We start from the raw sequence: 13,591 nt of genomic DNA, 5'->3' as shown, positions 1-13,591 counted from the left end.
ACAATAGTGAAAACTTAACACAGTACACAGTAAATTATTTAAGGTAAAAAAACCCATCTTATAAAGTGAAAATAAAATATTTCTATGATAATTTTTAATCTAAAACCTAATTAATATAAAATAAATATACCAATGTAAAACTCAATATTAAGTAATATATTTAAAAAGTATAAATATTAAAAATATAAATGTAAAAATAAACAATTTTTGTCATTTTGTGTAAAAAAACCTTTATATTTTCTACCTGTTAATGTTGTAATTATAGGAAAAAGATAATAATAATAATAAAGAAAAATATCCACCAAAAAAAAAGCAAACAAGGTAAGGTTAGTTCTGGCGGGAATTAGGTGGTCCTTCCCTCCAAATTACAAAATTCAGTGTCCAAGTCGTCACTCACTCAGTCTCAGTCCTTTCCTTCCTACTCTTCTCTTTTCTTACATTCCTCTCCCAAATACCTATTCGCTTACCAAAACCCTAATTTCCAAAGCTAGCAACCTCCAATGACAGCTCCGCATGAACCCTCAGTGCCGGAGCTCAGTCTCCGCGAGTCCACACAGCCGGAGCAGAAGTCAGTACGCCGGCGATTGGTTCAAGCGACGCTGTTCCCGCTTAAACCTAAGCCACAAGATCGTCAAGTTAACGGTGATCTCAAGTGCGAGACGGATTGCGATGAGATCCTCGTTGGCGAGGACGAGGAGTATTGTGATAGCCAGAACAAGAGAAAGAGAATGCCTAAAAGGAAATCAGCACCCCCAGTAAAAGCATCTGGCAAGGTGAAATTAAAGATTACTAGAATTTTCTTTTCTTATATTTCAGATTGAGAATTTTAACTTCTAATTATGTTGTTATGGCATTTTTGGTAGGCGAAAGGAAAACGATCTGCGGATAATGCTCTGCAGAAGAATTCAACAAATGTACATAGCGAAGATATAGTTTTTGTTAGCCCTGATAAAGAAGCGCAAATGACAACCCCTAAAGGAAAATCAACTACTCAGGGAACAGCTTCTCGAAAGGTAAATTAGATGAATAGTAATATAGTAGTTGTGTGTTTTCTTCTTCTTCTTCTAATGATGCAAAGAGGTAAGCGAACTTGAACTTTATTTTATTTTTTGTTACATTTTTGGCAGACGAGGGGAAGAGGATCTGCAAATAGTACTCCAAAGAAAAATTCAACAAATACACAGACAGAAGATGTAGCTGTTGCTATGCCTGATTTGCGGTTAGAGGCAAGATTGACAGCCCAGGTTAGTCAATTTGATCTCTTGCCTTAAGAAATGTTCACTGAGTAACTAGTCTCTTTTCAATTGTTTCTTTCGTAACCTCTTATACATTCGTAGTTTATTATTATTTTCCCCTAACTTCTTGAATAATATACAAAAAACCTATCATGTAAAAAGGGGCGTACGTCTGTGAGTTTATGGTACCTTTTATTTAACTTAATGTAAAGATTGGGTTACAAAAATCTAAGTGCAACCCGTGCAATTAAGAAAAAAAAATTAATAACCCATCCAATGAATTGGTCGGGCTAACCTGCTTAAACCGAACACTAATATTTTTTTTTCCACATTGGATTGTTATATTTTAGTTAATTGTAATAATAAGACTAATATATATATAGATTGATTCAAATTTCAAATCAATCACTATAAAAGAAACATAGTAATTTCAACTCTAATTTTTTTTTAATATTTATATAAATTATAATATATAAATATATAATGAAAAAAATATGTATATAAATTATATTATGTATAAATATATATATATAAACTTTCTTAATCGAATTAGTTTGGGTTGATTGAATGAGTTGGTATTATTTTCAATCCGTCTAATATAAAGATTGGGCGAGTTATATTTTGGTCGAGTTTTTCGGTTTGCATTTTTCGTCGAGTTATCTCGGTTTGGTTTGGGTGAATTATTCGGTTTAGCGGTTTATAAAAGTTCATGTCCACCCCAAGCTGTTGAACTCTATCAGTCACTGGCACTTTTGGCAGTTTCTTTGTTTTGTTTCTTTAGGTTACTCATGTTTCGTATCAATTGCTTCTCATGCATTCTAGTTTGGCATGGTTAATTATTAACTTCGACTTTGACCTTACTTATTGATGTGGAGCTAAGTTCCTTCATTCATTTCAACAGGAAAATTCACGGATTTTTGCAGGAAAAAAACTGCATCCCTTTTTTTCATCTCGGAAGGAAGACAAGAAAAATCGGGAGGTAATTGTAGAGCGTAAAACGTTTGCAGTTGTTAGGCAAAATAAAGAGGAGACTTGTGCACCAATTCATGTATTTGAAAGAAGTTTGGTAAGAATTTCTCAGACTAGCTCTTAAACAACTGCTATGGTAATTGAGACTGCAGTAATTTTTCTGAGCTCTGTTAAAACTTTCTGCTACAGGATACTGACATTCCTCTTGACTGGGGATCCTGGAAATTTTCTGAGGAGATCTCTATGAAAAACATTTTTGACCTAGAAAGCACATGCAGATCTATTTTTGAAGGCTCCCTTGAGTGCTTAAGTTTTCAAAAGTTTCACCTCATTTTACACCCTGACAACGCATCAAGTTTTCATGATAACGTTTTTTCAGATGACTTTGTTGTTCAAGAAGATTGTATTTATGAAACATTGTCAGCAGATGATGAAACAGAGGTATGCTGTCGGTCCTTAAAGGATGCACGTGCTCTCAGTAAAAATGGTCTATTTTTTGTAATTGTCATCCTGTGAGTGATTCTCAATACAAATGAATTATTGGCAGGGCAGTGAGATAAATAAAGTTGATTCCTTTGGTGGACCTACTGGTGTGGTAGGAAAGGCAAATACTAGGAAGGAAAGTGGATTTCTTGAGGGCAGGTAGATTTTTATAATAAAATTTTCTATAGCTATTAATTTTTACATTGTTTTAGTAGGCTCAATATTAATATGTTTCAATTAATCGTTTTCACTCGTTATCTGATTAATCGTAAGATATCTCACGTGTGTACTTATTATCTTAGTTAGCTTTGATATTGTTGAAATGATTATCATAATGTGTTTGATTAGTTATGCATTATTCTTAGTTTAGCCTATCTAAAGATTTTGTTAAGTTTTCATCTGCTTTTTTATTGCAGAATGAAGTCATGCTATTCTGGTTGTGATAATCAACTAAGGAATAGCTTATGGACTTACAGTTACCAGCCAAAAACTGCCACGGAGGTTAGATATCTTGCACTATTTCTTCTTTGACTAGTACAGTCTCTTTAAACTGGGGAAAAAATACATTTTCCTTTTTTTTTAAACTTGTGACATGATGTGCAGGTATGTGGTAATGATGATTCTGTGAAGTTTTTGAGTGAGTGGCTACAACAATGGCGAGAAAGAGATTTTGAAATCTGCAATGATCTTATTGATTGCGATACAAGTGATAGACAAGAAGATGATTATATATGTTCTGAAAGTGACTCTGATTCAGGAAGCCAATATGAGGAGGACAGGCTGAAAAATGTCCTCTTAGTTACAGGACCAGTTGGGGTAACTAAAAAATCTGTATTATCTCGTTACAGTTATGATGAGTCTCTATATATGGTTGTTCAGGATTCTGAAATGAAATTATTAGAACTTTTAGCATGCATTGGATATGCTGATAGTGAGAATGAAAATTATACATGCCATTTGCTTGTTTTTTATCTTGACTTGAGTGGGGTACTCGTAAAGTGCCTAAAACTTGAGAAAAATAAAGCTCACAGTTAGAGGTAGGTCTTTTGCAGCCTTATGCTGGGAAGGTTCTTGTCTCCTTCTATGTATTTATATTTCTGGCAAAAGTTTAAGCTTAATTTTATGTGAAAATACGAGACTTAGATGGTTTGCAACATTTTAGATGGTTACAATATTCCTATATTAAGATCTATTACTAAGTCTCAGACATCTTGCAGAGTGGAAAATCTGCTGCAATTTATGCTTGTGCGGAAGAGCAAGGATATGAGGTCTTGGAGGTACTAAAATAATTATATTAATGGTTGCATCTTCGAAGTTTAATATTGTTTTTTGAATCTGAATAAATGTCTGTTAGATTGATCGTAGACGCATCTGGTCCTCTGGTTTACTTGAAGTTAATGTAGGTATATTGTATGTAAATAAATAGAACATTCGCATCAATCGATTTTGTATGTGCCTGTGTATATCTAGGTACTATTTTATTTTTTATATACGTATATGAATTATTGTGGGATTGATCGGATTGACTTTTCAAGTTTTTGTTTCAATAAATTGAAAATAAAAGTTAAAATGTTGTTTTGGCCCTCAGTTTTTATAAATGGCAAGCATACTTCGCAAACTTTATTAATTTATTTCATTATTTATATAATCTTTTAGGTTATGCGTTTATACAAATGTGTGTATGGACTAACATGTACAGTACATGTACTTTTTTTTGTTTTACAGACAAAAACAAAAGGATATTACAAATTTTTGTTGATGATACTTTTTTATGAAAATTTTGCTAACAATTTTTAAAAGTAAAACAAACTTCCTATTATTTGTTGTGCGTGCGACTCTTGCGAGGGGGCCAGGTTTTGGTGTTCGCTCTTGTGTAGGAAAGGGGATGCATGCGTGTGCATGTGCACATTTGCGCATGTGCACACGTGCATATGTGCATGCACATATGTGTGCGCATATGCATGCCCATATGTGTGCGCATGTGCATGCCCATATGTGTGTGCATGTGCATGCCCATATGTGCGCGCATGTGCATGCCCATATGTGCGCGCATGTGCATGCCCATATGTGCGCGCATGTGCATGCCCATATGTGTGCGCATGCGCATACACACGTGTGTGTATGCGCATACACACGTGTGTGTATGCGCATACACACGTGTGTGTATGCACATGTACATGTGCATTGTGTGCGTATATGCATGCTTGCACATGTGCATGCGTGCATAGGAAGAAGGCATGTGCATGCACAATGTGGGAGTGCGCATGTTGGATATGCCCATATGTGTGCGCATGCGCATACACACGTGTGTGTATGCACATGTACATGTGCATTGTGTGCGTATATGCATGCTTGCACATGTGCATGCGTGCATAGGAAGAAGGCATGTGCATGCACAATGTGGGAGTGCGCATGTTGGACAGGGGGCTCGTCGTCACTAAAAATATATTACATAATTATTTTGTTATTTTCAATTTGGTCCTCATACAAAAATTATTTTTCAATGACACCCTATTTTTTTTCATGTGTGCGCGCGCAAGACTGTCCTGTGGCCACCCTAATTTTTTCGTACATATTATTTTTTTTTTGTTATTTTCACTTTGGTCCTCACAAAAATAGTGTTTTTGAGCAACATTTCTATTATTTCCACTGTTTGCGTGCGCCCTGCAGCGCACGTGCATGCAGGACTGAGGCTTGTGTGTACCTTAATATGTTTTCATTCTTACATATAAGTTTTTGTTATTTTCACTTTAGACCTCACATAAAGATTATTTTTCAGCAGCATTTCTATTATTTCACCATGTGTGCGCGCAGGGAAGGGGGCCTGTTACCGTAAAAGGTTTTCTATTTTACATGTAACTATTTTGTTATTTTTACTTTGGAACTCACAAAAAGTTTAGCTTTCAACAATGTTCCTATTATTATTTGCATTCTCCCCGCTATAAGTTTTACTCACTGTGTTGGCCCAACTGCAATTTTTTGTTAGCTCCCCCATTAGTGAATCCAAGCTACCCATGAGTGTTCTATGGACTGATGTGTACAAGTCATTGACATGTTTGCTACGAGTGGTAACCAGATACATCTTTTATAAATAACCAACAGTTGATACTAGATTAAATCATCCTTTCATTCACCTTATGGGTACTGAGTTTTGAAGACATTTTTGCTAGGAATTGAACAGAAAATGCTTAGACGAGGCTTTTTATGTGTGTGTATATATATGTATTAATATTTAGGGCTGTTTGCGGTGCGGGTGATGTTTTTGACTATTTTTTTAAACTAATCCTTACATGTGGTTTTTTCAATTGAATATCTTTTCAGGTCAATGCATCCGAATGTCGAAATGGAGCTCTTGTGAGGCAGAAATTTGGGGAGGCTCTTCAATCACGCCGAGTTATAAGGTCGTTTTCATATATTTTCTTAGAAATGATCTTTGTGTCTTTTCATATTTGATAACTTTCTGACATTCATTTCTTATTTCCTCCATAGTTCAAAGTTTAAACTTTTAACTTTCAATGAAGTTTGTCTCTTAAATGCTAATGGATATATGTAGAAACATGGGGGGGGGGGGGGGGGGGGGGCATAACTGAAGAACTAACTCTATTTATTTATAGAGCTTATTGCTACATTAGAAAGGAGCTTTGTAAAGTATTTAGTTTTATAAATCCATAAAGCTACTGAACATACATAAAATACATTAAGGTTCCATCCAAGCTTTCGAGAGGCTTGGTCTCTCCCAAAATATTACAAAACAATCAGATACCCACTCAAGGCCTTAGTAAGTCTATTTATACTCTATTTTCACATCTGTTCATGCTAACTGACAACCACCAACTAATAGCCCCAAGATTACCCTTCTTCTAGAGCAAGTATACCTAATGGTGGGCCTAACATTACCCAGAATATAACTTTTTCTCACAAGGGCTCTGTCTTGATTCATTGTCCTGAAAGATGCAACTATTCCTTCCCATCCCTAGTATCCGACATATAGCTAAGATAGCAACATTCAAAAACTTATTCCGTCTAATTGAGATGGGTTCCTATTCCTTCCTCCCCTGACATAATGCTGATGCGGCCACACCCACATCACTCATAGTGAAGAAATAGAGAGGAAAAACTCTATTTATTTCTACTATTTAGACTAGGCTATCATACATTATTTATAGGAGAAGTTTGACAGAAAATCTGCCAGTAGTTCTCCATTATTACATGATCAAATAATCCCTTAAATCACGTATTTAAATAACAAATTAATCACATCAAATCAGCAGTCAGATTTCAGATCTTAGAGATCCTTCTCTTTATTGTAAGAATAAACCTAAAATTAGAAAGAAATCTCTTAGCAATAAATTCGACATTCAACATATGGTCTTGGCAATAGTGCTATGAGCTATCTAAATATGGGGCATAGTCATGTATTGACATTCAAAACTTGATAAGCTTTGGTCAAAATGTAGTGTCTAGAAAATATGGTTATAGCCCTGTTGGCAAATAACTGGAGGGACACTTTTGACTTGAATATTATTTTGATTTGATCAACATGACTTGGGGGAATAGGTGATTGATTGTGGATAGCTGTGGTAAGATAACTGTAATGGGCAATGCTGACAATTAGTTTGTTCCAACTGCTTCTTTTTATGTTAATATATGTAACCATTGCAATCATATCTGATATCAATGCCTTCTTTGCGCCTGCCTCTTGGTGTGGATTTTTTTTTTTGCGAGTGTATTGCCTGGCACCCGCCTTAACCATTGCCCAGCAACATTTGTAACAGAAATAATTTTATTTTTCACCGTCATCATGTAGTCCTTTTGATATTTTTACAGGTCACTAACAAATGCTGCTGGTTCTTCAAATAAGCATGTTCTGAAACCCTCTGCAGCTCTGGGTTCGGCAAGTCAAGAATATGATGTTAGCATCGCTGAAGTGATAGTATTATCAGATGAAGAGCGTCGTAATGAAGCTGAAATATCTGGAATTTGTTCTCACGAGGAAGCTGGAAGTTGCTCTTATAAGAGCGAAGTTAAGCCTTTAATTCTTTTCGAGGATGTGGATATCACTTTTCTTGAAGATCGAGGCTTCATCGCTGCAGTGCAACAGATTGCTGATACTGCCAAAGGACCCATAATATTGACTAGCAATAGTAAGAAAATTTCATTTATCAATTGTTTTTCTCTTGAAGGTTTGGGCGAGTAGTTTCTTTGAATTAATTATCATTGGTGTAAAATTCTAGGTCACAAACCTCTACTGCCAGATAATTTAGACAGATTAGAGATCTGTTTTACACCACCATCACCACAGATGCTGCTTTCCCATGCATATAGGGTATGCGTTTGCAGCTCCTCCTCTCTGTTCAACTTGTCCCTTATAAGCTGGTACTTGAATATATTTTTCAAATTCAACCTACTACTGCATTGCAGGTTTGTGCTGCTGAGAGAGCCGACATCCAAACTCATGTCATAGAGCAAGTAATTGATTCTTGTCAGGGAGATATACGTAAAATGATTATGCATCTTCAGTTCTGGTGCCAGGGTAAAAGCTCTAAGAAAGGTTAGTAGCATTGCGTGTACTTTGGTTATTTGATTAATATGTTTAAATTTTTTGAGAATATTTTTATAGATTTAATGGAGAGATATGCAACTTATATTAAACTATAATCAATGACCTGTGCAAATCCACTTTCTAATATTCTGCAATTAATGCTTGTAGAACACATAGATTGAACATTATTGCGAAAAAGTTCATCTCAAGTCATTACCATGTATATATACTTTATGAAGAAAATATATACACGCATATATAAATTTTTCTATTAGTATTCATCTCCTTTAAATTTGACTGATGTCTCGTTTTCTTAATATTCTATTAAAGTTTTAATCTTAAATGTTAAAGAGGCTTATGCTAATTTTTTTACCAAGTCAAGAGACTACTCATAATTTTAAAGTTTCGGGACTATAGCAAAACGTTTGGAATAATTTAGTGACCAGCTATGTAGAACTAATCTTTCGATTGACAACATAAATTTTATAATTTTGGTGACTTCACCTAAACCTTTATTTTGTTCTTGGGTTTTTGGATATGGGGAGCTGAGTAAAAGGGTTTGGTTTGAAGTATTTGAACCACTCCCAGACCGTAATTAGTTGCTTGTTTGGTACATAGCAATTTCCAAGAGCTTTTACTGAATATATCTGTTGTGCATGTGCTCTGCCATCTGTTTACTACCACTCTACTGAAGAGCTGTTTTTAATATTTATGTTTATTTGTCTCTACAGGTAACAAAATTCAAAGGGCATATGGATCACTTCTATTTAACCTTGAGGCTGGCCATCAGATACTTCCTAAATTAATACCATGGGACTTAAGATCTGAATTATCAGAGTTAGTTGAGAAAGAGATCGCTAAGTCGTTATCCAGGGAAGAAAATTCTAAATTAATGGATATAATCGAGGACAAGCAGGAAATACCATTCCGTTTTGCGAACAATAATATTGAAACAGAAACTATAGAGGCAAAGAAGGAAGCAATGTTGAACCTCAATTGCTCTGTTTACGACTATGATGAGTTTAGAGTTCAGCTTGATACTCATGAGGTTTCTGATAATTTAGACACCCCATTTTCATGCATGCGGAAGAATGTTCGGAAAAAGCATGACGTGGTGTCTTCTGATTCTGAAGATGAATTAGTGGATAATGGATGTCCCATGTATTTAAATGAAGAGACTCCAAATGAACCACTATTTAGAAGGAGCCCATTGTTTAAGGAGCAACCTTGTTCGGTTGCAGCAGATATAGATGAAGGGCTTTCTCACCATTTAGACTCTGCTGGCTGCATCCCCTTAAATGATGAATGCAAGTCAATTGATGTGTCATGCGTGCCAGAATCATCATTTGTTCCAGAAACTGAAATTAACGATTGCAGGGAGCAAGATGTTACGGTTTCCTGTGGTTTTGTTGGGGATACATTGGATGAAGTCTCAATGAGGAACAGGTTACCTGTTGAAGATGAACATGTTTATGTAACGAAACCAGAAACAAAGAGAAATTCAGATACCTTGTTAAGTAATCATGATGTAATTGCCAAACTTTTCCAACAAGAGGAGGTGGAAGATTCTCAAAATGAGCATGTAGAGGCTGTTGCAATAGGGTATCAGAACAGTCAGATTTTGGATGAGTGTAGTCGAATGGATTGTAGCAGAACTTTAAAATGTATAGAGAAGCCTAAACCCTTGGTGGTGCCTGATATAGTACAACATTCATGGAACCAACTTCGTAGGCGCCGTGCAGATCTATCCCAGTACGTGGGTTCCGAAGAGCATGCTATCCCAGTTGTCCAGCTCATTCATAAAATGACTAATCTAATCTCAGATGCAGATGTTTTGCTTCCTGACCGTCAACCACTAACAAGGGTGAGTCATTTAACTTTAAAGCTGAAAATTGAAAGGACAGTTTTCTATTCAAATTATGCAGTTTATTTCATAATGGAATTTTATACCACTCCAGGATTCTTTGGAACCATCGGTGATCACATCTGAGGAGTCAGATGCATACAGTTTTTTTAACAGATGCCGGTTTGCTTCTGCAACTGCACAGCATGGATTTTGCTTGTTAGCAAAAGACATTGCTGCTGTTGGATCAAGGATGGGTTCTGTCCGCTCTGTCGATTTCACCTCAATGTTGGGCTGTCCAACTGGTTCGCTGGTTTTTCCTAAGTTGGCTGAATCAGGAACTACATGGACTGGAAGAAATTCAGAGTTGAACCGGTAGCATTCTGTACTTCTTTCTTTTAGCACATTCATTATCTACTAACCTGTAGACTTGCACAATCTTTTCCAAGTCTTCCAGCTCACATTCACGCGTACTCTATCCAGTTTGTAATGAGCATTAATAGAAAATTAATTTAAAAACATGTGTGAACCTACTCAAGTATTTGCTTGGTTACTTGTTTTTAATAGTATTTAAAAATAATTTTAGTATATTTTTTTCTTTATTTCTCAAAAAAGAAACTAACCAATTAAAATTTTAAAACAAGTCATTACTTAGTTTGGAGCCTGCTGTTTGACATTTTTAAATATGATATATACATATCTCTTTTATTTTCTTTTTTATCATAAAAGAACAGAAATCCTCCTTAAGTTATCAAGAATATTTTACATGTTTATAATCTGACATAACTGTTAACACTGGATGTCCACAATGCAGCGAAAACAAATCACACCTTGCTGATGTAGTTGAATCCATTGTTCCTTCAAAATCTCTCATGACACTGAAAGGTGCAGCATGTTATGAGTATCTTTCTTCACTGCGTTGCATTTCAAAATCAGAAGCTTCTCGTTTATCAAAGGACACTGGGATCCAAAGGAAACGCAGGTGTTTACTTGTGATGTCACATTGTTTTGTTTCTGTAGTCCTAATGAATATTCTTACACTACAACCCTGCACAATAGTTGATGTAATTGCTTGACGTGTTAAAACAGGAGGTGGGTTGATCGGCACTACTTAAGTACTGGTACACTTATGTTGAGTCCTGAGGAAATATTGGCTCTTGGTGAAATAAACATGCCTAAAGAAATTTCTTCATGATGCTCGGATGTTAAGAACTTTGACGTCAAAGCAAGGAAAACTTACAATGCTGCTCTGTAACTCTGCCTCATTTATTGGCTCTGCACAACGGCCAGAGAAATTTAATGTGGTATGTTCGGGCTGATCTTTAAGTTAAATTAATTATAAACTTAGTAATTATGTGGTCTGTGTCAATGGCAGGCTAAGCCAACGTTTCCTTAGGTTAAACAATAAGAGGGATGAATGTGATAAACAAGTTGAGCTATGGTTAGATCCCATTTCTCCCCGGTTGTAAAGTGCTTTTAAGTTTTAGCAAAGTGATTCTTTGTAGCAGTACTACTAATTATTAACTGTGTAACAGAGGTGGTTCTTTCTGGCATTCTTGAGTGAAGCTTGTAGACTTGGCACAGGGGCGTGCACGACCGAAAAAGAAGAAAGTGAAAACCCTTAAATAACTGGCTTTTTTTTTATCTCATAAAATTGTAATAAGAAAAATATTATTAAAAAGAAAAGAAGACGTGACCTTGAACTAAGAGAAAAAAGTAAAGACATAACACATGCCTTGCCTTGGAAGTTAAGGTTGTTGCTTTCGCCTCTGTTATATGTTCTTGTTTTCAGCCTGAGATGCCAAAGTCTTATGTAATGTTTTTTTTTTTTTTTGCTAACTTAAGCCATTATATTCACGAATTATTTTTTTATCGGTATATTTGAATTAATTTTTATTAAATAATAAAAATTTAATGACTTAGACCAATCAAGAATTGCCACGTGACAATTTAGGTACTTTCCGAAGTTTCAAAATTAGAATTTAGGTATTATTACTGCCAAAAATTAAACTTAGTATTTATTTGCAACTGAAAGTTAAACTTAAGGATTTATGTTGCAAATTATTCATTATTTTATTATTATTAGTTTTAAGTTTTTAGACCTTTTGTTTTAGTTTTTAAAATTATCATAAATTTAGAGTTACAGATTTTTTTTTGAAAAAAAAAATAAAAAACAAAACTTATAGATCCCAAAGGACATAAAAGTCAAAAAACAAAATCATAGTTTTTATTTGCAAAATGTAATAATATTAAGAGCGTTTGGTAATATTTTTATTTTTTAATCACAAAAATAAAAATAAAATTTGTGTTTTTAAATTTTATTTTTAAGAAACAAAAATGTATTCTATAATTACTTTTGTTCTTAATTTTAAGAATAGAAAATTAAAGCGTATTCTATAACATTCATTTTTATTTTTATTTTTTGATTTTATTTAAGTCGGGTCTAAGTTCGGGTCTGGACTGGGGTCGTTGTTCGAGTCCAGATTGAGGACGAGACCCAAGTTTAGGTCACAATGTCGAAATTGGGGTTGGAGTCTACAATATTAATTAAAAAAAAATTGTTTAAATTTTTTTTTGTAAGTGATTCTTTTTTATTTTTAAAATTTGATTCATTAAAAAATTAAAAAAATTAAAAAGAAAAAATAATTTATAAAATATGTTTTTAAAAAATATTTTTATTTTTTTATTAAAAAATAAAAAATTAATTAAGAAAATAGTACTAAATGCACCCAATACTTTTACAAATGAAATGTAGTATCCCAAAACCTAAAATATAGATAAATATGAGTTCAGCAAATGAGCTGAAATGGGGATGTATGTATGTATGTATTTCACGATTTATTTGGTCGTACTTCCCCTAAAATCCCCTAGTTTTCTATAAATGAAGTAGATTGGGGTGGTACAATAGCTATAAATATATGAATTACAAACAAGTACAAAATAATAGGTTAGGTTAGGTTAGAGAAGTGTTTCATGTTACTATGGTTAACTTAACTTGTGGTTATACTATCTGGTAGTTTAAAACAAAACATCATACCAAATCAAGGTAAACAAATGGACACAACACTCTCCAACACATTTTCATTCCAACTAAATTAAATATACTCCATCTCCAATCTAAAAACACAGGAGAAATAAGATAAACAGCCTAGCTATAGTATGTTTTGGAATTTGTGTACCACTTTCAATAGTTAGTGTTTTTTTTTTAATTTTCTTTCTCTTTTTCATTTTAAACCTAGGAAACTAGTCCAAAGAATGAATAAATACAATAAACTACTAACCAAAAGGTAAAGGTACATTTACATAGAAAAAAGTATGAGGAGATAATAAATATTATTTTTGTTTTGAGAAAAGTGAGACCTAAATTAGTAAATTAAACTTACATTAGATTACGTAATTGTCTTGTTATGGCGATTTAATCACGAAAGACAAGGACTTTGCCTCCTCTATTCTGCTGCTGCTGAATACTACTAATTCGTCTCTATTCTCTCTCTCTCTCGCTCACTACAATTCTTCTTC

The 13,591-nt window shown here is 34.3% G+C and overlaps 1 protein-coding gene across 1 annotated transcript; it reads left to right on the top strand.

Moving 5' to 3' along the window:
• Window positions 1-321: 321 nt before the first annotated feature.
• On the top strand, window positions 322-11,625 carry LOC115702316 (uncharacterized). Its single transcript, XM_030629762.2, has 17 exons — window positions 322-773; window positions 864-1,013; window positions 1,128-1,244; window positions 2,137-2,301; window positions 2,394-2,645; window positions 2,752-2,846; window positions 3,104-3,188; window positions 3,291-3,503; window positions 3,905-3,964; window positions 6,009-6,088; window positions 7,515-7,831; window positions 7,922-8,013; window positions 8,109-8,238; window positions 8,961-10,093; window positions 10,188-10,447; window positions 10,887-11,054; window positions 11,162-11,625. Exons 1-17 carry the CDS (start codon window positions 501-503, stop codon window positions 11,265-11,267), a joined length of 3,696 nt encoding a protein of 1,231 aa, XP_030485622.2. The 5' UTR covers window positions 322-500; the 3' UTR covers window positions 11,268-11,625.
• Window positions 11,626-13,591: the final 1,966 nt, after the last annotated feature.

Source organism: Cannabis sativa, chromosome X, assembly GCF_029168945.1.
Source record: "Cannabis sativa cultivar Pink pepper isolate KNU-18-1 chromosome X, ASM2916894v1, whole genome shotgun sequence".
Classification (NCBI taxonomy): Eukaryota; Viridiplantae; Streptophyta; class Magnoliopsida; order Rosales; family Cannabaceae; genus Cannabis; species Cannabis sativa.
The sequence above is the reverse complement of the archived record's forward strand: the minus strand, read 5'-3'. Positions and strand labels throughout refer to the sequence as shown.

Coding starts and splice junctions, on each gene's coding strand:
- LOC115702316 (XM_030629762.2), top strand. CDS start 501: ATGACAGCTCCGCATGAACCCTCAGTGCCGGAGCTCAGTCTCCGCGAG. Junction 1,245..2,136: donor AGGCAAGATTGACAGCCCAG/GTTAGTCAATTT, acceptor TCATTTCAACAG/GAAAATTCACGGATTTTTGC. Junction 3,965..6,008: donor AAGGATATGAGGTCTTGGAG/GTACTAAAATAA, acceptor ATATCTTTTCAG/GTCAATGCATCCGAATGTCG.